Consider the following 26,820-nt stretch of genomic DNA (forward strand, 5'->3'; position numbering starts at 1 on the left):
GAATCCAGTAACAAGCACTCAGAACTGGTGGAGTATTGAATGGAGTATCTGATCAGTAAGATGGAATTCCTCTGACCACCCAAATCTTAATTGCTGTACAGTACTAAAAAGTAGATGGCAGATGAACTAGGGGAGATGAATCTCCCTTCTATTTCAGCCCAGTTTGTGAATTACATATGTAGTTTCATTCAGGAGTAAATACAGCAACTCACCTGGGACTGAAGAGCAAAACTTTTTCAGTTGGAGTTGGAGACAGTATCATGATTGTAGCATACTGTTAGGCTGAAGTTTATTGTTCTGCCTTCCTCCTGTTGTTTGGATTTTTAAGCAGATGTTGTTGTTTATGGAAATTCTTACGTGTTTTAAATTGTGTCTTGGTAATTGCTGTGATTTTATTGATGAAGTTTTTGATTCATATTGTTAGTAGGAACAGGTTTGTTACTTATCTAACAAATAAAAATTTGAGATATGCCCAAGAACTCCTAGTTTGCATATTTTAAAAATTCAAAATAAATTTACATATTTACAAACTATTTATTTATTGGAAAATTTAAATACAATCTTCATAGATTAATGATTTTTTTTTGCAAAAGGAGAGATGATAATCAGTAAGAATTGTATTCTTTATCATCTCTTTTATTTTAAATTCAGTCACCTGCAGATCGATGTAAGAAAATCCATGCTGGCGATGAAGTGATTCAAGTTAATCACCAAACTGTGGTATGTATAACTGAATTCTGTTTCACTTGAAGATGAAGATGCACTAGTTTATCAGCAACTCGTGTTAACAATTTTGGTTTACTATGTTAGGGCAGCAACTAGGCTCTGTGTCACCCGGGACAAACATGGATTCTGCGCCCATTTTGGCGCCCCCCAGCACTCATTTGGCGCCCCCCCCAGCATGGCACCCAGGGCACATGCCCCCCCTAGTTGCGGCCCTGTACTATGTTGAGTAACATTTGCATGAGATATTAAAAAATTAACCATTCTTGTGATGTTTATATGTAGCCACTTCTCTCCCAACAGTTTAAAAAAAAACCCACAGCTGGCCAGTTTTTATAAAGGAAGTTGGTTGCTCCCTCTCAAACAAGCTTTGTTTTTAATGATAATTTGCTGTTACTTTACTGGGTATATTACGTTCCTGGAAATAGCAGCTGAATATGTCAGTCATATCATGAGAAAAGAGCCAGTGAATTGAAGTCTAGTTAATCCACTCCTACCAGATTACCTTATATAACTAAAAACGTATTTCTCCAAATACATACTTGGTAATATTGATAGGAGAGCTTTGATAAAGAAACCTTTTGAATGAGTTTGTACTTTGCTTAGTTTGGCAATGAAAATGCCTTAACTTGGGATGATGTTTCTAGATATGCTGCTAAATTTCTGTAATGATGGACAAAACCCCAAACCATAAGAAGACAGTTTGAAATAAGTTGTGTGACTATATATAAAAGGCAGATAAAATATGTTATGCTGTTTATACTTAAGTGAGTAATTCCCACTGAATACAGTGGAACCCGCTTTTGAATAAACTACTGTTAGAATTAATTAGAATTGCCTTTTTGAATATGCTTATAATTGTACTGTTAGAGACTAATAACCTTTATTGGTAAGTTTGGACAAGATATTTTTATAATGTGGGAACATGATTGTGGGATGCTATGTTTTATCGCTTTGATCCATTTTACTGGAATATTAAAGTGGAGCCAATAAATTTTTATTAAGTTGATTTCAACATGATTCTTTCTTTAAGATCAAACAGTAAGGTTTTGTACAGTTTGCTCCAATTTTTTCTAGTATTACTGTATTTCAGGAAGAATATATATGAATGTATTTATAATTTATATTTCAGGAAACATTTAAGTGATAAGATCATATTGGGAAACTTTAGGTTTTAAGAATTGTTAGAAAGTTACAACTCAGTTCTAACGATCTGTGACAACCGAATGTATTGTGGCATAGGTAGCAAACTTATTATCTCAGAGAGCTGCACATGTTGCCAAATTAACAGTCAAAGCCCACATCCATCAGAATGCTCATGGCCGCCTATGAACATACACACACGTTCTCCATTATCCTCTATTGTCCTCTTCTTCTCCTTGTTCTTGATTTCTTGTTGACTGTACTAGTCAGCTGAGTGATCAGCTCCCACACCTGAAGTTACAGTTATCAGTTAACAATAAGGCAAATAGTTACAAAAATCATAGATCAATGTTATGTCCAATAAATAGCTGGTTGTAGAACAAGAGGCAATCAGATAGACTGTAAACCAGATGTTGTAATTAACTGCTACATTCAAAGGAGCTGCAAATGGAATATGAGTATATGATGATATGAATTAGGATGATTGATTGCTGAAATCCAGCAAAAAATAGCTACTGCAGCCACTTTCTGTTTTTCTAGAAATCTTAAGCTAAAATCTTATTTCCAATTTTATTTGTCTCTACTGTCTTAGACTAAGTGGTCTGCTAAGTTCCTCCAAGTCTGATTCATGTGTTGGCTGCTTTGATAAGGAATTGTTTCTAGCTAGGTCCTTTGCATTTTGACTAATGCCAGAGATTCCTAGTATTTTAAAGTCAGCTTAACATTACTGAACAAGCTGTATCTAATTTATTTGATTACTTGTGACAAGGTCTGGCTGGCAGTAGCTTCCTATATTTGCCCTAAAGACATGCTATTTTGAACAAAATGCTTAATCATTTTTCATATTACCATATTTCTTATGTGCTAATTATGCTTGATATGTGGTTAGATGTGATGTAACACTGAAGAGTCATGGCGGACTACAGAGTTAGTTGGCATCCTGTATTTCATTGTGTTGTTGTAGCCAAAGTAAAAGAAATCAGAAGGCAAGATGCTATGTTCCTCTCAAATGTTCAAAAAGAGTACAGAATTTTTTACTTGTGCCCCCCTCCTCTTTTTGTTAAAAGGACAATGTGCAGCTGAAGGAGCCATAATAGAAGTCTGAGACTGGGATTTAGACTAAACTTACCTGTGCTGCCCACTTTCAGTTGAGTGATACAAATATAATATTTTGCTAGCATATTCCACTAACCAGATTCTTTGGCAATAGTATATATTCAGCATACTTTGGTGCAGAGATTTAAACTACTATGAAAGCTCCTGAGCTGATGCACTTGAAAATAATCTTACTGTTATAAACAAGAAATTCCCACTTTTACCTTAAGGATACTGATATATTAGCTTTTTATTCAAGTGCTAAGCATTGAAATAGCAACTTTTCCTGGCTGCTCTACAACTTTCCACAATTATACACACTATGCTTACATGAAAGAAATAGGATACTGAACTTAAGATCATCTCACAAAAAAGAAAAGACATGAAGTGCACTAGGTAGCCCTAGAGCAATTTGTCTCACTATCACTATCAGTGACATAGGGAAATAATCTCAATATATAGGATTTCCTAGTGCATACTACATTATGGCATCTTAGTTGCCCAGAAAGCATGGTTGTGTTTACAACTAAGGTTGAGGGATGCTGGACTGCAATTTTACAGTTAGTATTTTCTGATAATATAGATATATTTTTTAAATGTGAATTGATTTTTATTTAGAAAGAAAGAAAGTCCTGAATATAAGGCACTGTTATTTAATTTTAGGTATCACTGATAGAAAATATAAGTTTGTGTCTAGGAATTCTGCTTGAGCTTAAACTTCAGATTTTATCTTTAGTACTCACCATTGGCTCTGTGTTTGACAAAAGCATTGTAAATGTATATACTTTTGAGGGGCAGACAAAAATAAAATAATGACGTTCCTTGCTAAACTCCTTTCAGAATGTTGGCTTTTAGGCACTCCCTTTCACAATTCCACTTCCATGGGTATAGGGAACTGCAAACTTAAAATCGGTTGCTCTAGTTCAGTTCCTCAAGAATTTAGTGCATTATTGAATTAAGGTATAGAAAATAGTATAAAGGATAATACTAGCTCTAATTTGTCAATATTCATTTAAAGCATAATTATATGTTCAGTGGGTAAAGCAGAATCAGTCATATGTTAGTGACAAATACCAGTAACCTTACTTTGTTTACAGATATTACATTATCGTTGTGGCTACCAATTGTGGTCATCTTTAACAATAATTAAAGGTGATATCAGAGTCAATAGGAAGGTTTAAAATGGGTATTCTTTTCATTATAGAACTCAGAGAGCAAAATTCTGTTGAGATTTGGAATAGACTGTGTTTGTGTCCATAAGGACTGTGTCTTATCCATTTTAAAAATGAGTGATTCTTTACATATAAGTGGCCATGCTGGAAAGCAAAAACAGCAGCAGAGAAAGAATACAAAATGTATTTTTCATTATTAAAAATGACTTTATTCTTTTTCTGAATCAACAGTAAAAGGACAGTGAATACCCTGTATGAGATTTCACTCCAGCCTTTGTATCACATCCCCAGTGAGATTTGTCTTTGTGTAGTCCTACAAATTACTTTTGAAACTAGAAATACTTTTAAATAGTATATGATATGAAATTCTGCTTTTTCCACAGCAGTCCTCCTCTCCCCCTTGTCAAAATCCTTCTGAACATGCAAAAGTCACTGAAACTCTTGTAACATAGGGACAAATCTAAAATATTGCTGAACTCCTCCTGAAAGGATGTCTGTGTTTTTCACTGAGAAGTTGAATATACTTTCTAAAAATCAGTTTGTCTTATTTAAATATATATGGTACCTATAGAGAAATTTCTCAGCAAAGGATCGTTACCTTGTCGTGGTGCTGGAGCTTGAGCACCTCAATGATGCCATGAGCTAAACCGTGAAGGACCACCCAAGACGGGAAGGTCATGACAGAGAGGTCAGACTAAATGCGATCCCTGGGGAAGGTAATGGCAACCCACCTCAGTATTCTTGCCGTGAAAACTAAATGGATCAGTACAACCAGAGATATGTCGGTATACCATCGGAAGATGAGACCCCCAGGTCGGAAGATGGTCAAAATGCTACTGGGGAGGAACAGAGGATGAGCTCAACTAGCCCCAGACGTGATGACGCAGCTAGCTCAAAGCCGAAAGGACGGCTAGTGGCCGACGGTGCTGGTGGTGAACGGCGAATCCGATGTTCTAAGGATCAACACACCATTGGAACCTGGAATGTAAGATCTATGAGCCAGGGCAAATTGGATGTGGTTATTGGTGAGATGTCAAGATTAAAGATAGACATTCTGGGCGTCAGTGAACTGAAATGGACTGGAATGGGCCACTTCACATCAAATGACCACCAGATCTACTACTGCGGACAAGAGGACCACAGAAGAAATGGAGTAGCCTTCATAATTAATAGTAAAGTGGCTAAAGCAGTGCTTGGATACAACCCAAAAAACGACAGAATGATCTCAATTCGAATTCAGGGCAAGCCATCTAACATCACAGTGATCCAAATATACGCCCCAACCACAAATGCTGAAGAAGCTGAAGTAGAGCAGTTCTATGAGGATCTGCAGCACCTACTGGACAACACGCCTAAAAGAGATGTTATTTTCATCACAGGAGACTGGAATGCTAAGGTGGGCAGTCAAATGACACCTGGAATTACAGGTAAGTATGGCCTGGGAGAACAAAACGAAGCAGGACACAGGCTGATAGAATTTTGCCAAGACAATTCACTCTGCATAACAAACACTCTCTTCCAACAACCTAAGAGACGGCTTTATACATGGACTTCACCAGATGGACAACACCGAAATCAGATTGATTACATCCTTTGCAGCCAAAGGTGGCGGACATCTGTACAGTCGGTAAAAACAAGGCCTGGAGCTGACTGTAGTTCAGATCACGAACTTCTTCTTGCACAATTTAGGATCAGACTAAAGAGATTAGGGAAGACCCACAGATCAGCTAGATATGAGCTCACTAATATTCCTAAGGAATATGCAGTGGAGGTGAAGAATAGATTTAAGGTACTGGACTTAGTAGATAGGGTCCCGGAAGAACTCTGGACAGAAGTTGGCATCATTGTTCAGGAGGCGGCAACAAAATACATCCCAAAGAAAGAGAAAACCAAGAAGGCAAAATGGCTGTCTGCTGAGACACTAGAAGTAGCCCAAGAAAGAAGGAAAGCAAAAGGCAACAGTGATAGGGGGAGATATGCCCAATTAAATGCAAAATTCCAGAGGTTAGCCAGAAGAGATCAGGAATTATTTTTAAACAAGCAATGCGCGGAAGTGGAAGAAGACAATAGAGTAGGAAGGACAAGAGACCTCTTCCAGAAAATTAGAAACATTGGAGGTAAATTCCAGGCAAAAATGAGTATGATCAAAAACAAAGATGGCAAGGACCTAACAGAAGAAGAAGAGATCAAGAAAAGGTGGCAAGAATATACAGAAAACCTGTATAGGAAGGATAACAATATCGGGGATAGCTTTGACGGTGTGGTCGGTGAGCTAGAGCCAGACATCCTGAAGAGTGAGGTTGAGTGGGCCTTAAGAAGCATTGCTAATAACAAGGCAACAGGAGACGACGGCATCCCAGCTGAACTGTTCAAAATCTTGCAAGATGATGCTGTCAAGGTAATGCATGCTATATGCCAGCAAATTTGGAAAACACAAGAATGGCCATCAGACTGGAAAAAATCAACTTATATCCCCATACCAAAAAAGGGAAACACTAAAGAATGTTCAAACTATCGAACAGTGGCACTCATTTCACATGCCAGTAAGGTAATGCTCAAAATCCTGCAAGGTAGACTTCAGCACTTCATGGAGCGAGAATTGCCAGATGTACAAGCTGGGTTTAGAAAAGGCAGAGGAACTAGAGACCAAATTGCCAATATCCGCTGGATAATGGAAAAAGCCAGGGAGTTTCAGAAAAACATCTATTTCTGTTTTATTGACTATTCTAAAGCCTTTGACTGTGTGGACCATAACAAATTGTGGCAAGTTCTTAGTGGTATGGGGATACCAAGTCATCTTGTCTGCCTCCTGAAGAATCTGTATAACGACCAAGTAGCAACAGTAAGAACAGACCACGGAACAACAGACTGGTTTAAGATTGGGAAAGGAGTACGGCAGGGCTGTATACTCTCACCCTACCTATTCAACTTGTATGCAGAACACATCATGCGACAAGCTGGCCTTGAGGAATCCAAGGCTGGAGTTAAAATCGCTGGAAGAAACATTAACAATCTCAGATATGCAGATGATACCACTTTGATGGCTGAAAGTGAAGAGGAACTGAGGAGCCTTATGATGAAGGTGAAAGAAGAAAGTGCAAAAGCTGGTTTGCAGCTAAACCTCAAAAAAACCAAGATTATGGCAACCAGCTTGATTGATAACTGGCAAATAGAGGGAGAAAATGTAGAAGCAGTGAAAGACTTTGTATTCCTAGGTGCAAAGATTACTGCAGATGCTGACTGCAGTCAGGAAATCAGAAGACGCTTAATCCTTGGAAGAAGAGCAATGACAAATCTCGATAAAATAGTTAAGAGCAGAGACATCACACTGACAACAAAGGCCCGCATAGTTAAAGCAATGGTGTTCCCTATAGTAACATATGGCTGCGAGAGCTGGACCATAAGGAAGGCTGAGCAAAGGAAGATCGATGCTTTTGAACTGTGGTGTTGGAGGAAAATTCTGAGAGTGCCTTGGACTGCAAGAAGATCCAACCAGTCCATCCTCCAGGAAATAAAGCCAGACTGCTCACTTGAGGGAATGATATTAAAGGCAAAACTGAAATACTTTGGCCACATAATGAGAAGACAGGACACCCTGGAGAAGATGCTGATGCTAGGGAGAGTGGAAGGCAAAAGGAAGAGGGGCCGACCAAGGGCAAGATGGATGGATGATATTCTAGAGGTGACGGACTCGTCCCTGGGGGAGCTGGGGGTGTTGACGACCGACAGGAAGCTCTGGCGTGGGCTGGTCCATGAAGTCACAAAGAGTCGGAAGCGACTAAACGAATAAACAACAACAAATAGAGAAATTTGTACTTAAAAATTATAATTAAGGAAATAGTTAATAAAATTTTACAGTTAAGTTGTTTATTTGTTTAAAATATGATTCATATATTAGGCTTTTCCTATTCCAAGCATTTTTCACAATTAAGCCCAAGAGCAGGACTATAGCTCTCTTCACCCTAGACTTCTGTGCCTCTACCGTTCTGGGCTTTGCCTCTTATCTTTGCCTGTAATGTAAGTAATGCATCCTAAGTCAGGTAATACCCACATGCTATTTGGCAAAGTCAGACATTTTGGGTCAAAATTCTAGTAGAGCATCTTTTCTATTAGAATATATTCACAAAATTGCCTTTTAATGTTGCAAATTGAGTACTTTGTTAAAATCAGATGGTTTTGATGAAATCTTTAAAATGAGAACTTACTCGTCTAAAGACTTCAGATCATTAAGTTTGATAATCCCTTCCATCAGTTACTTCAGTTTATATCATTTTGTAGTGTTTTTGCAGGATCTCACTAAAATAAATATATTCTCATTTATTTGACTATTATTTTAATAGTGATTATTTATTTGATTTAAAAATAATTGAAGGAGAAACTGATCATTTCTGGAATTTACCTTCTTGCGTAGTTATTTCAAAATAAAAAGGCTAATATTTTTTGAAGTGAACTCAATTGTTTTTGACTCAGTGCACAAATAAAAAGGAGATTGAGAATATTTTGGTTTTAGCAGCAGTAGTAAGATGACATCAGGACCAACTGTTTGACCAACTCAAGTCTCAAACACCCAGTCATGATAAGACTGCTGTTTCTGTGTAGAGTCAGAGAACAGGGAGGCAGAGGATGATGAGCTATAGAAAAGGATCTGGCACAGGAAGGCCTATTTGGGAGTAGCTTGGAGCTAACATGCTCTGGCAGAGACCGAGACTGGCTTCTTGTACTTAAGGTGCCACCTGAGTAACTCTCCGTAATAGTCCATTATTGTATTTGTGCTTCAACTTAATTGTGCTGTAGCTGTTCTCACTGTATTTGCTTGTTACTGTGAAGTTTTGTCAGAAATTTCTACCTTTGGCAACAAACTCCTCTTAACTCTGGCTATTAGCAGAAATCTATTTCAATTTGGGTTGGATTTACATTGGAACTTTTGACCCTTAAAACTGCTAGTTAAACTGACTCCAGTTTTTGAGGAGAGTCAGGGAGAATAGATAAATGTTAAACCCAAAGTTGCATGTCCCAGATGCTAGATATCTAGCAACTTTACCTGAGATGAGTCAGTAAAAATGATAAGGAAAAATGTATGAGGCTTCAGTGAGTAGTCAATATTAAATAAATAATGTGACCTGATATAATCTAATCTATAAGCCAAGCTTTCTGGAATTCTAGAAGCTGTAATAGTCCAACATATATGAAGGACACCAGGTTAGGAATTTTTGTCTAGATATTCAACAGTGCTACTATTGTTTAGATCACTATCCCATTACTATATGCATTGACTCCCTTTATTTTGGTTCCTAGTCAAAAGATGTGGGTAAATTAATGGTTAGGGTTTTAAGAAAATCAAGTCATAATGCTTGTCGTCTATTAATAATGTCTAGCAATTCCATCATAGTGACTTAAATCCATATGCATGCATTTCTTTCTGTATTCTCTATTAATAGTGATACAGACTTATTCAAACATCAAAGGAGCTAAGAAACAAGTAGAACTATGGTTATTTTTACCAACTGTTTTAAATATGTTTATTTTGAAATCAATAGGACAATCCAAACAGTATTCTTGTAGAAGAAATCATACACTAACATAAAATATCTTTAAGTAATGGTGAGTGAAATCCGAAGTCATATATTGAACCAGACAAGGAATTAATGAGAAAAGACATAAGAAAAAAAGTGATGATTGTTTATAAATAAACAGTTTGACTGTACTTGGGCAGAATCTTCATATAAGATTTCAGGAGAAGCCAAAAAGGGTATAAGGATATGCAAGGCAAGGTATTTCAAAATATGAAAGCACAAAATGCTTGCTCTACAAAATTAATAAGGCAATCAATGCATTTGCCTCCATTGAATCATATTCCTTAGATATTATATTCAAAGTGTTAAATGTCCATTTTGATTTATTAAAAGAAGTCTAATTCTTAAGGCTTAAGTTTGAAAACATATTGGCAATGCCTAGTAATCAAATCAAATCTTTATTACAGTTGTAGACCAGCATGGTCTAGTAATATCATAGAAATTAGAAGAAACTTTGAAATCAGATTCCTGTTTCTTTTCTGACTCACAAAATAGCTAGAATAAGCAGAATAAATTTTTTAAAGATTTTTTTTTAAAATTCTGCCGTTAATAATTTTTATAAATAATTCAAGGCAGGGAACATCCCTATTACTCTGTCCTCCTCCTATTTTTCCTACAACAACAACCCTGTGAGGTGATTTGGGCTGAGAGAGCGTGACTGGCCCAAGGTCACCCAGCCGGCTTTCAGGCCTGAGGCAGGACTGGAAGTCACAGTCTCCTCATTTCTAGCTTTGAGCCTTAACCGACTCCCTAATTTTGCTAAAGAAATAAGTATTTACCATGTTTTTTTCATTCATTATTAATTAATTAATTAAATTTGTATGCTGCCTGACTCTCAATGACTCTAGGCAGCTCACAACAATAATTCTGCCACAATTTGGGTTATATTACTGAAAAAATTTGAATGTTTTATTTTACCACACAGTAAGTCTAATCTGTTTAAATTTCTTACAAGTAAGTTGCTTACATCACCTGCACAAGTATACTCCGTATAATAATTGTGGTTATTGAAGGAATAATTCAATTTTTATTATTAATAATAATATTGAATGAACAAACCTTGAATGGTGAAAAAGCATATATATATATATATATGTGTGTGTGTGTGTGTGTTTGTGTACACACACAAACACACACACACACACACACACACATATACCTGTACTAACCCTAAGAATGTTTGTTAATGTTTAGTATTAGTAGGAAACAGTGTTCAAGGTTTCCCTGTGCTGAAAGTACAGATTTATATTAGGATACAGTTCTCTATTCCACAGTTTTCAAGAATATACGTTCATTCACTATAGGGATCCTGTAGGAAACAGTATGAGTGATCCACAATAGCTATTTCTCTGATTTTACCATCACCTTTTGAAATTCCAGTTGAGTAAGTTTAAAAAGTTATTTTGTATTAACTTCAGCAAGCTGAAGTAGAAACTAAGGGCAAATGCATTGCCTTGTCTAGTCATCTCCTAAAGCGCTATTGGTATGGGTAAAAGTTAGAGAAGCTGTTCATGTATTTCTTATATAGTAAATTTTACATGTCAGGAGTGTACTGTTGGCAGCAACTTTGAAGATGGGGAAGCAAATTAATATATTTTGTATTATTTAAAAGAACATTCCCTATACATATAAATAATGAGGTGCTTTTTTTAGTGACAAATAAAACAAGTATTATATCAGTGGGTCTATTACTGTGACAGCCATTGTTGCTGTTACTTTTAAAGATGGGTTTTCAGTATGTAAAGGAAAATGAATTAAATAAGCTTTTCCAAATTCAGTGTGCTTATTCCTTGATACTTCAAGGCAGAATTTTTCATAGTTATCTTGGTTCATTTTTTAAACTGTCCACTTGTAAATGCATTAAAAGAGGAAAGATAGAATTATCTACCCTACATTTCTTATCTAGTGGTATTTTAGCACTAAATCAGTAATTCCTGCCACTTCAAAAAATCAAGTGCATTTTTATGTCTGGAGTCTCTGAAATCTCATAGCAAATTTAGCTCAGTACTTTTGTCCCAACAATTATCTTTGTTTACAGTGCAGGAAACAATTAGAAAACCAGCCCAGAATATGTGTGTCATATGTATGTCAAAGACCATCCAACACATATCACTCTTTTGTTATATCTTCATATGAATGGTTCCGGGAGTGTTAGCAGCTTCATATCAATGTATTTTTTCGGAAAACATTTGTTCTAACCTTATCTGCCTTAGATGCTGTTGTAAAGTTACCATGAATTCTAGCAAATCTGTACTTTCATATTGTATCTGTATATTTGGCATAATATTTGGCATAATCAAGATTTGGCATAATCAAGATTAAGTAATTGATATGTATGCATTTATTAATAAATTTTGAACAACTTGAAATTTAGATTTTCATTACAAAAACACAGGCTTTTCAAGGTCAGAATTATTTTTGTTTTTTCTTTGATTTTTGATCAGTCTGAAAGAACAATACTTTTATGATTTATTTTATAACATTAATGCCCACTGAAATGGTGGATTGATAACATGGTTAATTTAAGAGTATAATTAAATGTGAATGTGCAGCTAAAATAATGCTAGCTAAGTTGTAGGGTGATAGTTATTTATTTTTAGCCCTAACCTTTTTGGCAGTGTTCCATTGTTCAACTCTAACTAGTTTTGAGCTAATTATTGAAATAACAGAGAGCCAGTTTGGTGTAGTGGTTAAGGCATGGGGCTAGAAACCAGGAGATCCTGAGTTCTAGTCCCACCTTAGGCACAAAGCGAGCTGGGTGACCTTGGGCCAGTCACTTTCTCTCAGCCCTAGGAAAGAGGTAATGGCAAACCACTTCTGACAAACCTTGCCAAGAAAACTGCAGGGACTTGTCTAAGTAGTCTCTGAGAATCAGACATGATTGAGTAGATTAAAAAAAATTGAAATACCACATAAAAATAAGAATAAATCCCCCAGTTTGCAGCAGCGATATATTCATTCTCTAAATTTAAATATCAGATAATCCATTCTAATGCATTCCAATAATACTGATTTTAAACAAGCATGCTTTAGTGATGTCAACTGTGAAATTTTAAAATTAGTCTGCAAAAACTAATGATTTTACTAATCTTATTAAAAGGGGAAGATTACACTGTGAATAATTTATCTCAACTTTATTGTGATAATTTTGCTGGTTACCAGGTGGGGTGGCAGTTGAAAAATTTGGTGAATGCACTACGAGAGGATCCGAGTGGTGTTATCTTAACTTTGAAAAAGCGACCTCAGAGCATGCTTACCTCAGCACCAGCTTTACTGAAAAATATGAGATGGAAGCCCCTTGCTCTGCAGGTAATGATGCTTAATCATAAATCATACACCATCATTTTAGCTGTAGATTATCTCAGTGCTGCTTTATTGTGCTTCATTTCAGCAGCATATGTGGATTTAATCTTGTATGCTTTGAAAATGCTTTGTGAAATGATATCTGCAGATTTATTTGCTATCTTAAATTAACATTAAATCCATAGCTTGCAAAATTGAGGTAATATTTTATTCCTCAATTTCAAATGTATATATCTCCTGTTTCATTGAACTCTACATATCCTTTTTAAAATGCATAAAATTATATGCAGTATTAAACCATAAATAATTTGTGGCCCTGACTCAGTAAAAATAAAATACTAATCACATGCTTGGGTCCTGCTTTTTTGAACTGTGGATCTCCCACCTCTGTTTAGTGATCAAGTGATACTTTGCAGGACAGAAGGAAGTCAGGGGGTGCAAACCAAATTTGAAATTGTTTGAGTTCACGATGAGTTGTTCCAATTTTGCTGGAAGTGTTCTGATGCTGCTCTAAACATTCTGGGAGTGTTCTGTGCTTGAACTTGAAATGGATTATTTTGAGCTTGAAATGATTTTAAATACTTTGTATATCACTAGAAGGAAGCTTGGAGCTCCTAGGCATTTTAAATTTAAATTTAAATTGCATTTTAAAAAGTCCTAGTATTAGCTACAGTGTTTTCTGTAGGGATTATAGTAAGTTTCTTTTCTATACTTTAGTCCATGTTTTCAGTGTGTAAACTTTGCTACTTAATTTATAAATAAATAAATGGCAATTTCAATAATAACAGATTCTGTTACATAATATTTATGTCATAGTCCTCCCTCAGAATACTTTACCCTCAACCTTATTTAATGCATTTGAATGAATGAAGAAGAAAAGTGTTCCTGGCTTTGTATGGAAAATTGGAAAGACAGAGTTTTGTTGATTAATACAATTATTTGGTAATATTGCAGAACATCCTTAATTCTGAGATTAGGTAGATTTTATATTCAAATAGTGTACATTGAGACTGAGAGGCTAGAAGTTGAGAGAAGGAGGGTATGCACCAAACTGAGATTATGTCAGAATGATGGCATGCATGATGTCATAAAGCAACTCCTACTCTTAAGTCTTTGCATTCGAGGAGACAAGTTCTGTAGCAATATCACAATACTTGCTACTACATCACTTGCTCTCTCTTCCTCTCCATTGGACCCTGTGGGATGGGGCAGTGGAGATTTATTTTAGACCTTAACAAGTACTTTTATATGTAAGCAAAATAAATAAATATTTGTGATTCTCCTATATAATCCCTGAAAGCAGTTATGAGAAGATCAATATTTAGGCCATTATACTATTCATATAAACAAGACTAATTATGTACATTATGTTGTTCTTGCTGTTATACTGCTCTTCCTCCTAGAGGAGCCAGAAGAATGCACAAAAGGAAAAATAAGAACAATCAAGAATTGAAAGATGATCCTAAAATAAGACAATTATACATATGTAGACAGCCAGTTTGGTCTAGTGGTTAAGCATTAGGCTAGAAACCAGGAGACCATGAGTTCTAGTCCTGCCTCAGGCATGAAAGCTGGCTGTGTGACTTTGGACCAGTCACTCTCACTTAGCCCTAGGAAGGAGGCAATGGCAAACTTGAAAAACCTTGCCAAGAAAACTGCAGGGACTTGTTCAGGCATTCACCAAGAATCAGACACGATTGAATGGATTAAAAAAAACCTATATAAATAATGGCATTAAAACAGTTGTTTTTAAAAGACTATATAAAATATTTTAGTTGCTACTCTGGCTGGATAATCATAATCTTAGTTGTTTAACACAAGACAGCATGAGGAAGACATACTTCTTTTATAATATAACTATACTTTGTGTTTCTAAAACTCTACAAATATTTCCAGTTGTTTAGCTATGAATAGCAATTATAATTTTTTTTTAAAAAAAATGCTATTTCAAACTTCTTATAAATGTTAATATGGCCACTACAAACCTAAAGAAAAGTAATGCAGCCTCCATGTCTCATGGCCTTCTGAAAGCAAATTAAAACATGTTCTTCCATGTTCTTTAATACAGTTCTTTAACTGTACTAGCAATGCCACTTCTCACAAGTTAATAAATCTTAGCTGATATTCTTGTTATTACTTTAATCATTTGATTTCATTTTCATAACTTTTAATAAATTTGGTAAGGTACTTAGAGTCCAGCTAGTTTCAGGTAGTCAGATAAATTTCATAAACAACTAAATAAGGTTAGATTTCAGCTGCCAATTATTAGTAGTTACATTTTACTTCTGGAAATATCTGGAGCATTATGATGTCACATCCCTAATACTTAATGTTCTGTTGATATGAGTTCCTAGGATTTCCATCTTAAAATATTCACTATAGCCTTAATTTGTTAAAACTGAAATTGCAGAAGGAATGCAAGGTTTTTCTTAAAACAATTATTGTTACACTTGGTTTTCAGGGATATAATTGTCCTTTTTTTTTTGTTCAGGCAATCATTGCTTATTGTTTTCTCTTTGTCAAATAAACTGCAGTTGCAATCATTTTTCACAAATTTATAGCCTTAAAATTATTGTGTTTTAAACAGTTTTCCTTTCATATCAAGATGTAGATTTTTAACATACATTCACTTCCCAGTCTCAATATTTCTCTTTTGTGTAGAAGTGGTTTTCACCTGTGACAGGATCTGAGAATTCAAACAGACCTGCTGATAGAAATTAATGAAAAAGCTGTGGCTCAGGGGACAACTTGCCTTTTGAGAACTACTCTTACGTTAAAGAAAATAATTCATATGGTAATATGTGTAATATTATTTCAAGGGAGTATAATGTTTAAAGAGAAAAAAAAGAGTCCTGAATAAGAATTCTCTGTATAATGAAGCCTTAAATGGCCAAATAGAGGTTTTGATGTTAGCTGTTTATCCATAATCATACTTTTGCTTTTACCTATAGTTTATGTACAGAGCCTCAATCTGCTACTTCATTTCATATTTATACATATTTCATATGATCTGTACATAGTGTTTTGCTACACATTTGCAATTAAATAATGTGAATAATCTGAATATCTGAAATTATTTTTGATAAATTTGTGTTCTGTCCTGCTTTTAAATTTACGGCATTTCCTTAAGTTTTGAAAATGTAAACTTTTCTCACCTTCTATATTATTGTGGACAATTTTATTTCATATTCTCTACCAATATGTATTTATTGAAATTTTGTCATTTAACGAGCAGGCCTGTTCTGTGGGTGCACTATGATGGGCTATTGCCACATTAGGAGTAGTAGCATCAAGAGGAATGTGGTTGCAATTCCATGCTTAGTGAAGACATAACAGTAAAAAATATTTCTTTAGCAGGAGTTGGTGGACTTTGAAGTAGAAGATTAGTTTGGTTTAGATCATAGACAAAAAGAAAAAAGTATGCAAACCTGAAAAACAATTACAAGTGTATTATCTTCATCAAGCATTCACAGAACTAAACTTCTTCATCCATATTCCGTGCCTTCTCCAATTTAGCTAACAAAAGTTATGTGACTGAATTTTCAGAGGCTCATAAGATATGTTTGCTAAACATTTGAAACTAAAGTCATTTCTACCCACTGTAAGGTGATGGTAATGATTTTATAATTCAGGTTAGGAATGTAAAAAGACTGCGGTCTAGCCCTGTTTTATTGGTGCGTTTAAATTGCGTCAGACTGATAATGGATAATGTGGATAGAAAAATGAAGCCTATTATTTCCTGCACTATCCATATAGTTTTAGATTAATAAAATATATATTATATAACAACACAGTAATAATAAAAATGAAAATATTAAGGTCAGTACTTACAAATGTCAACAAACCAAATGGCTTAATTTGAGAGAATGACAATATAAACTTCATATAAACAAAAAAACAGACATTTATTTTATTAAAAAGACCCCCTTCTCTTGAAAAATACTCAAATGTTGACAAAGAACATACTAGCAATTCATTGTTATAAATAAATTATGGATTTATCTCTTCAGTTGCATAATAATTCTTTTGGATACTCTTCCTCCCAGATTTGAAATATCCAGGACTTTTGATGTTTTCCTAAGTTGTAAATGTGGGGTCAAGAGCTTTTAATATGGAGCAATTACTCCGTTGTGAATGACAAACTGTCAATCCACATTTGCACAAGGAGTCTCTTTGTAACATACGACACAGATATACTCCACCTCTCCCTGAATCTTTTAAAAATAGAAAGGCAGAAGTGGGGGAGGAAATTGAAGGAGAACTTGTGGATTGAGACGTAGAGGAGTTCAACATTGCTCTCTCAAAATTCAGATTTCCAGGTAAAAGGAGTAAGGGCTTTCTGCTTCAAGAAAAATATGTTGTTTCTGTAGAAAAAAATATACATTACAGCCAAGATTTCCATTAGAATGTTTCTTTTTTTATTTCCCCTGCATATTGCTAACTCAAGTTTAATGCTTAATGTACAAATTAGGAAAACTTACTGTATGTTCTCAGGCTTTCATTCCAGTCTTCAGTCTGAGCAACAAAATATTAATTTTATTTATAATCTTCTGATAGGCTTCTGAAAACTGTATTTTATTTATTTCCCATCCCGCAGGGAGAAAGAATCATTCATTCCAGATCAGCACTATTTTGTAGTCTATCTGGAACATTTATTTATATTTCATGTGGATTTTTGGTTTAGTTGTTGATCCTAATGAAAGCAACTATGTAATGTTGAATGTATGCATTTTAAAGTTTAACATTTTTAAAAGGTTTATATTTTATCTCTTTTTAAAAATAAAGTGTGATTTTGTTTATTTTTGGTGGAATTGCTCTATCTCTCAAGAAGGGGGGGGCTAGCTAAAATTTCCAGTCACATGCTAATATGCTATATAGTCAAGAGGTAGGATTATTGATGTTATTTCAACTTTTGCATTTTTAATTTTTTAATGACCGGAGATATAGCAGGATGATAGAGTCTTATTTCTCTCACACACAGTGAAAATCATTAACATATTAATCCAAAACAAGAGGTAGGGCCAGGATGTGAAAACATGATATTCTAGGAGAATTGAGATCCCTAGTCTGCCATCCTACAGACTCAGCTGTTCCATAACACAAGCCTATGAATTTCGGATCAAAATATGGAAGTAGTAGGACACACCCATACCACATGAGTTAGCATTCTATCATCTAAGTTCCATTCTAATCAGTATATATTAAACATAATCATTATTAAACATTGTTTGTCTTTTTTATAATGAAAGGTATGATAATCTTGTTCTAGGATTGTTTCTTTTAGAGAATACATAATCACGGCTGACTTGAAAATTATGATTGCAAGTCCATTGCTGATAATTCCCGTTTGGCCTCTAAGAACTGTAAGAACTTCTCCAGTCACCAATACACAATCTATTTACAAATAAGATTTTCCTGGGCTTGAATAATACTAATTGAGTAACCATCAATTATATCAACTGTATCTTAACGAATCAACTGTACCTTAACATCTACAGTACTTCACCGTTCATATATTGATTATCCAAAGAAATTCCCATCTGCAAAAGTAGAAATAGCAAAGTACATTCTAGTTCTTTTGGAACTGTCAGCAACAGTCATCTTATCCATTTCAAAAAGTTATTAAATAATGCTGAGTTAGATATTGTGTTTCTGTCTGAAGAACAAATTAGAGAAGGTTGTGCTGAAGGATTACATGGACTTTTTGATTTTTGATTCCAGGGGATTCTATTTTATTTCCTGTGACTTTTGATGAAAGTGCTAATATGAAAGAATGGAGTTATATCTTTAATAATAAATAAATAACGTAACCTGTCGATAGAAGGACATGCAAGTGCACCTTGCCACTGGGTACATATCTATATGTGCTTTTTGTGACCCATACATATACTTAATCTGTGTTCCCTGTATAAAAAGCATTGATATACTTTGTTCAGTAAAGATTGTTGACGTTTTACATACTTTTCTACTACAGCAAGTTAAGTTACCAATGTTTTCCATGCCTTTGTATGTTCAAAATGAGTTACTCAGCTTGTTTGGGAAAACTGTTTTCATATTTTGGCTGTTTGGGTGAAAGGGCTTTTATCTTCATAAAGCTACTGGGCTCAGATGTTAGTGTCAGGATGCTAACATGGAGGCTATGTGTGTTTATGTGATTAGTGGTTTTCTGGTTTTACTGAACCTCGATGGGGTTTTATTTGTTTGGGGTTTTTTGTTCATTTAATAGAATTCTTTGTTATTATCTTCTTTGCCACCCAGAGTTTCTTGGATAGATGGGCAGCCATATATGCTGAATACTAGCCAGACAGCCAGACAGCCTATAACTTCTATGGACATGAGAACTGAGTAATACACCTTAGGCTGCATATCTTTGTATATGAAATATATGTTCTTAGCTGGATCATACAATACTGGAAATGTGTCATGATTAGCTATAGAGTTGTCTGAAACCTTCTCTCATGGCAAGTTAGGGAGTGAAAAAGGGAGCAGATATACAGGGCTGGCTGATCACTTGAATGAAAATGTTTTAACAATGCTCTATTTCTTTAAATGTATAACATTATGTTATTCTTGTGGTAGGAATGACTCCTGTGAAAATGTAGTATCCTTCCTAAGTTCTGTTTTGCTCTGTACCTTTGCATGTAGGTGTAGTTTCATTCATTCTACAGGAGACTATCGGAGCTATCCCATTTCTTTCACTTGATCTTAGTCAAAAGTTGAGAAGCAATAGCAGTTTAGGATTGTAAGAACAAGTGTGCTAAAATGGAATAAGATTTTTTTTTAATCTATGAAATTGTGTAGTTAATTATGCAGAAACAGAGAATTTTCTATGTTTGTATTCTTACAAACATTAAACATCTTATCTCTCTGTTTCTTAATTGTATCCCAAAAAGAATAGACACAAAGTTAAACAGGATTTTATAAAGTTATATTTCAGTTTTATTTATTTATTTGCTTATTAAATGATTCAACTATCACTGCAATTGACTAGGACTCTAGGTAATGTGCAATATCCAAAAATTGATAATATTTTATGGGAATCAGGCAGCATATAACTGTTAATAATAATAATATACAATTTAATACAGATTAATAAACAAACAAACGAAAAACGTTCTGGGGCTGGTGGCTTCATGGTAATCAATCCCAAAATATCTTCTGGAAATACCTTTATAAAATAAGTTTAATAACTTATGTGTAATGCTTTTTCATCATTAAGAAGTAGAAATGTAATTTTCCGAAATATTTGTTTTCTTAAATGCGACTGCGTTATATACTTATGTAATATATTGCCTAGCATACAAATTACCTTATGTCCACAACAAATATTCCTGCGAACAGGGATACACATTATTGAGGTGATGCAAATGAAATGAAAAATAGTAGGGAATAAATCTGCCCTGCCACATAAATTATTATTTAAATAAAGGCACACGATTTATCGCTCTTACCAATATTATTACCACATTCATCAAATCAAGGCATATATCAAAGCTAAACTATGGGAAAGCATGCAGTTTTCCTAGCAACTGTCAGTCTGTTTCCAATATAAAATTGTAGTATTATTGAATGGGTTATATTGATATTGTGTATATCTTGTGTGAGTGTGTGTATGATATTTTCTTCTAGCTTCTTCTGGGTAAGCATTGTTTATTTTATCAATACAATGAAGTCCTAATGTTACATTAAATAATATTACATCATTAGGATATTTACTACTATTTAGCGTTTGTGTCTACAGTATTTGTCAGTATACTAGGATGCTATGGCAAAGTTGAGAAGCTGTAAAATCAGGTATTATTATTTGAAAAGTTGTACAGTTTGAGAGGCCTTGGCATTGTATAGTTATTCTGTTCTTTCTTCAGTAGCCATTTTCAGAAAGTAGTGCTGGGCAACTACTGCTCTGCTATATGGCAACCATCATGGGAATTCTCAGGTCTTATTTTAATCTCTCATGCTATTTAACACTGCTGAGAAAGATTATCTGGGGATGTGAGTTGCAGAGTCATCAATATGTAGATGACTACCAGTTTTACCTCCCCTTTCTGTCACCAGGTAAGGCAGTGAATGTTTCTAGAGGCAGGCCAAAAATGTAAGGTTAATTCAGACAAGATGGAAATAATGTTGAAGGGCAATTCCTCTGTCTCTGATGTGCCCAAAGGGATCAGTGCTCAGTTTGGGGGTTGTTCCTGGATACATCATTGTTATTAGAGGCTCAGATGGTATAAGACCACCTTTTCCCTGCCTAGTCTGATAATTGTAGTTTCAGCTCTTTCTGGTGGTGATAAACTGGTTTCAGCTTTGATATACTCCTATTTTGATTATTGCAGTGATCATACTATGGGCTAAGATTGAAAATGTTCAAATAATTAAATTAGCCTAATATAATGCTGCTCCTTTATTAACTGGGATTGGTATATGGTTCAAGTAAAATAAATGCTTTGTTAGTTGTAAATTCTAATTAGTTTATAAGCCCCATGTGAATAATTGACTTAGCTTTTAAACCTTTTTAATTGCTTGAGGCAGAATGTCTAAAACTGTGACTCTAATCTTAATCCTAATCACTGACTATATACAATTGCTAGTAGCCCAGTGAACAGGTCTGTGTGTGGGGGGGCACTTTGAGTCATCTGAGTTGCTACAGAAGAAGCTCAAAGGCTATGCGATTTTGCCTTACCACCCAGACTCTCTGCAACCGGGTAAAATTGACAATGAGATGATCAAGGTAAACACTATTGACATCAAGGTTGAGAGCCTTCATCTACCCCATCTCTTTCTGTCCCCCCTTTTTAAATCAAATTATGACTGTTGGAAAACGGGGGTCATGAAAAAGAAAGAAATCTGAGTGTTCATGGAACTGCTTTAGGACATAATTATCTCAGAAGTGGAATTAGGCAGAAGCCCAACCTCTAGTACCTCTTGTGTCCTAGTACAGAAGATACAATTAACCAGATTAGTTAGTTTAGACCCATCAATCCAAAACATTTTGGATTAGTCTCTGGGGTTAGTTATTTGGGTTGGTAATTTGCATGATACCTGCCTTCATGTCAGATCCATATCCTTTCTAAATTAATGAAACAGAGCATTTAGATGTGCATGCCTTAAACTATAAACTCTGGCTGTTGAAAAGAATCTTCTCCTAACCTGAAGTCTTTCTAAAAAGGTTGCTCAAATGCTTATGAAATTTTGTATGTTATAGAAATTAATGAAGATAAAAACAAATGAAATTCACAGCAAGTATATTAAAATTATTACAATAATTATCAAATAATTCACAAATTTAGGCTAATTTTTTACTCCATGTTTTGCTGATGTATCTTAAAGTGCTTTCAACCTTAACACAGAAGCACATCAATAAATTTCCCTCTTCTATTTAATGAAAATCATTTCTATGTAACAAATAATATTCTGTGTCTGCTGTTTACTCTCCAGTGAAGATGTTTAAGAGTGAAGAATTCAATACTTTTTGCTTGAGATTTTTCTCTCTTCCTATTCATCAGAACAAAATCTTTTACTGCTGATTTATATTTACTTGTCTGGAGTATAGAATAGCATATTTTAGGAAGTATTTGAAATATTTCTCTCTGTAATCAAATTAAGTATAGTATGGAAGCTGTATTTTCTTCTTTAGATTCCTGATGTACATTTTAATGTTCATATTGATGTATATCTATTCCATTTTTTGTGTCTGTCTCCATTACATTACATTTCACTATACTGTACTCAAGCCTATCCTGAAAGATAAGGCAGATTTTATACTTTAATCTTTGGATTAAACTTTAGTCTTTGGATTATACTTTAAGCCTTGGACAACCAGTATATCAGCTGCAAAAGTATAATAATAATATTTGGAGAATGAGACCTGATTTTTCTTTATGGGAAATCACAGTAGCCTGCCACAAATGATTTTTCTTAGTTCTTACAATATAAGCTTTACCAAGCTTTATGAGGCTAAATCACTGGGGAATTATGGGAGTTGTAGCCCAAAGTCAATACATTTTGAGAACCATAAGTTGATGAAGCCTAGTTTACGTTTACCTATGCTTTCTATTTCTGAAAGCTGGGTTCATGATTCTTCTACTGATAGTTCCCAAAATGAAATATTTGTGTTCTCTTGTGTTCCTTCTTGTATTTGTATAAAGTCGTTCAGAAAATCCCAAGAAATATTTCCTAAAAGTCTCCTCTGATTACATGAATATCTGGCAATCATGAAACTGATAAGTGCTTACATATAACAAAATAATTGCCCTAAAAATGATATTGTGTATTATAACAGCTGGGAATAATAACATTTTCCCCAAAACCAAGCACTTCAGTAGTTTAGCCAGCCGAGCAGATTATAGGAGTTAAATATGGTAATAATTAAAGAAGTGAAATTTGAGGAGAATTGCTGGGTAAATCTGCCAAAAATATAATTTGTATGACTTATATTAAGCTGAAAATCAAAATATGTCATGTTGGGAATGTGTACAGAGAAAATGTTCTGCTCACATTATATTAGACTCAATTTTAAAGGATGAAATGCATATGCTACAGTACAGGAAATCTGCAATATATAAATGGAGAATGACAGCAGTTCAAATGTGTACAATATTGTGAAGTCACCAATATATTCCACAGTTGAGCTGAATCTGATATTTCTCAACTTATTAACATCACCTTTTTCAGTTCATAGACTATATATGCTTAATCTATTGTAACATAAAAACAATAAAAAGACAACCAGATATGAATTTAAATCATTTTACTTTTTTTAACCAGCCACTTGTATCTAGAAGTCCTACAAGCAGTGTTGCGACACCATCCAGTACTGTCAGCACACCTACTAAAAGAGACAGCTCAGCCCTCCAGGACCTCTACATACCACCACCTCCAGCAGAGCCTTATATTCCCAGGTGAATTATCACAATTGATCATACTCTTAATTTTACTCAGTGGTATAAGAATGTGCAGTGATCCATGTCTAGGGGAAAAAAATGATGTGAAACTGTTACTACTGCATTGTAATCATGGCAGTATATAAATAAAAGAAGAAAGGTGTTAACAGTTCATTGATCATTCAGTGCCCAAAACCCACATATCCCCACACACAGAATCTCAAACTGTCTATGTATTCAGGAAAAGATACTAACACCAGGACAGTGATGGGCAGTCTGCATTTACCAGAACCACTGCCATTTTCCTCTGTGTTAAGGAGAGAAACAGATAAGAACTATAGTTTAAGCCTGAAAATAGGCAATTAAAAAAGCAAGCAACTGCTTTCCAAACTCCCCCCAAAACCCACCCTTAGCCACATGTACTTTACAGTATAGTGGCTCCACCCATTTTGTAGCTCTGTATATTCCAAATGTTAAGTGATTTCTTGTACTTTAAAGAAGGGGCCTCATATGTATGTTTGTGGTGCTGGTTTCTCCATTTTTATCGGCAAACATCAGCAAAAAAGGAAAAAAGATACCAAAACCACCAATGAAAACATATGAGTTTATCCTCATTATTGGATACAATCACTATTTTTGTTTGAAAAGACCCTGAATTCTTTTTTATATTTTGGCACTTGGTTTTGGACAAGTTATATCAGTAAATTGATACATTTGTGAACTCAGAATGCACATTGCCTTCTTTCAATTTGTTGCGACTGAATATGAATTGGCTTTCTACCTTGAAAACCCATATGAAAAAAAATGCTAAATCACCTGTTAAAAAAACTTTCAATACACTTATGTGGAACTGAAACTGAAAAAGCAGGAAAATTATTTTATTTTATTTATTTCTGCTATTAGCAGAAAAAATGTTCAAAGATTAACTCTTAGGACAAATTTATACACTAGTTAATAAAAAAACATTAGGGTCCTTATTTTAAAAAAATAATGCTACTGCTCTTCGTTGCAATTGGAAAATCTGCATTTAGTCATTGGATTCTGTGCTAAATACAAATGCCTGTTCAGTGTTGCAAGTTCTGTATTATAATCTTTGAACTGAAGTTACAAGTGTCATTTAAAAATGCTTAAGCATTTTTAATTAGTTTGAAGATAAAGCAAAACACAAACCATAATATGACCACCAAAAACAGCCTTGTAAAAAAGGGGGAGAGGGAATTGCAGTTGTCATAAAAATATTTTGTTTTACCTGGAGAAACATTTACAACAGCAGCTCTTAATTTCAGGATACACAATCTACAGACAAGAACATGATTCTGTTGTATAACCTGCCCTTCCACCACGGAAGTCAGAAGAAGTATGTGTGCTACAAATTCATTCATTCAAGATTGTGACCTGCTAGCTTTGTTACTTTCACAACTGAAAGTACTTCAAGCATCTTCTGGATATTACTACTACATCAGGATTTGATGTATACGGTTAGAAACACAAAATACAGAGTAATGAATGAAGGAATGAAAGAACAAATGGAAATACTAATCCTCTTAGATGTGAATCTGTAAGACACATGTTGCTAGAAGGGACATGAATCCAGGTGTACAAATCTAAGTTCATATAAGGGTCTGATATTATTGATAATAGTATGCTGCATATTCAGGTTCCAAAGACAATAGGTTCCTCATTGTATACATGCAACCGTTTCTGGATATTCCTTGTTAAATGAATCAAAAAGCCCTATTTGATTCTCACCACAACATAAATTGTATAATCCTTCCACATACTTGCTATAAGCCCTGTAAGAATAAGGCTAAGCAAAATTATTTGCTTTTCAGTGGATCTTAAAACTTTTAAGTTCATCTCCTAACTACATTGATTCTGCTTGCAGTAAACAACTTTAATACCAGGAGAAATAGGAATTACTGAAATATTTAATGGGAGTTAATGAGAATATGTGCAATAAGTTTGTAATAATATAGCATAGCATAAGTAATAACAATAATTTTCATTCCTTAGGCATCTAAAAATATGTTTCCTTACAGAGATGAGAAGGGAAACCTTCCATGTGATGACATTGGAAGACACCTAGTGGGAAAGCCAGTACATAAAGGATCTGAATCTCCAAATTCATTTCTTGACCAAGAATATCGAAAGCGTTTTAATGTTGTTGAAGAAGATGCCATTTTGTATTGTTATGAATATGAAAAAGGAAGAACAAGTAGTTCTGGAAGAAGAGAAAGCACACCAACATATGGTATTTATTTAAAAGCTACTCTTTTCTAGATTTGTCTCTATGTATATATTTCCAATCCCAAATACTGTATATAAAATTTGTTTATACCTATAAGAGTTAAATTACCATGACTTTTGTTATTATTATGCCTCACATGATTTATCTTTTGTACTTCGTTAAATCTAATCAGTTAAATCTACCTGCAGCAGACAGTTTTTGAAACCTTCTGAATTGACCTAGGATTGTTCATCCTTGGCAGCTTTGGGTTGGCAGGAAGATAAGGAGGAAAGTAAATGAAAGTTGATGGATATTTGAGCAATATTAATTTGCATAAGGTTCCACTTTCATTTGTGCAAAGTGCATTCTTTAATTCGATAAATTAAAACTGGAATATTATAATTAGCTGTAAGCAGTCACTTCAACTTCAGACTAACTCTGGACTTTCTTAATTTTTGAGTTAATTTGCAAACATTTGTTGCACAAACAGAGATGAAAACAGGTAGATTCATACTAAATGGGAAAAAACATAAAGGCCCATTGAATGATTCAAACCAACTGTTTTGCTTCTGAAATTTTAAATACCTTAATGCTATTTTGAATCCTCAGCTCCTCAATCCTATTATGCACATAAATATTCATGCCACTAAAAGATACAGAAAAACAATTCAAATACCACTGCCGCTGTCCATCTCCAAATTCTTATC

General features: G+C 34.6%; 1 protein-coding gene across 4 annotated transcripts in view; it reads left to right on the forward strand.

Annotated features, from left to right (window-relative positions):
• CNKSR2 (connector enhancer of kinase suppressor of Ras 2) overlaps window positions 1-26,820 on the forward strand; it is a 162,936-nt gene that overhangs the window by 71,824 nt on the left and 64,292 nt on the right. For 2 of the 4 annotated variants that reach the window (XM_063305167.1, XM_063305168.1), the window contains exons 8-11: window positions 652-720; window positions 12,869-13,015; window positions 23,771-23,904; window positions 25,926-26,137. In XM_063305167.1, coding sequence (XP_063161237.1) covers window positions 652-720; window positions 12,869-13,015; window positions 23,771-23,904; window positions 25,926-26,137 — 562 coding nt within the window. The remainder of the gene's footprint in view (window positions 1-651; window positions 721-12,868; window positions 13,016-23,770; window positions 23,905-25,925; window positions 26,138-26,820) is intronic. The other 2 variants (XM_063305169.1, XM_063305170.1) reach the window with 1 other exon arrangement.

The sequence above is a fragment of the Candoia aspera genome, chromosome 5 (genome assembly GCF_035149785.1).
Source record: "Candoia aspera isolate rCanAsp1 chromosome 5, rCanAsp1.hap2, whole genome shotgun sequence".
Taxonomy (NCBI): domain Eukaryota; kingdom Metazoa; phylum Chordata; class Lepidosauria; order Squamata; family Boidae; genus Candoia; species Candoia aspera.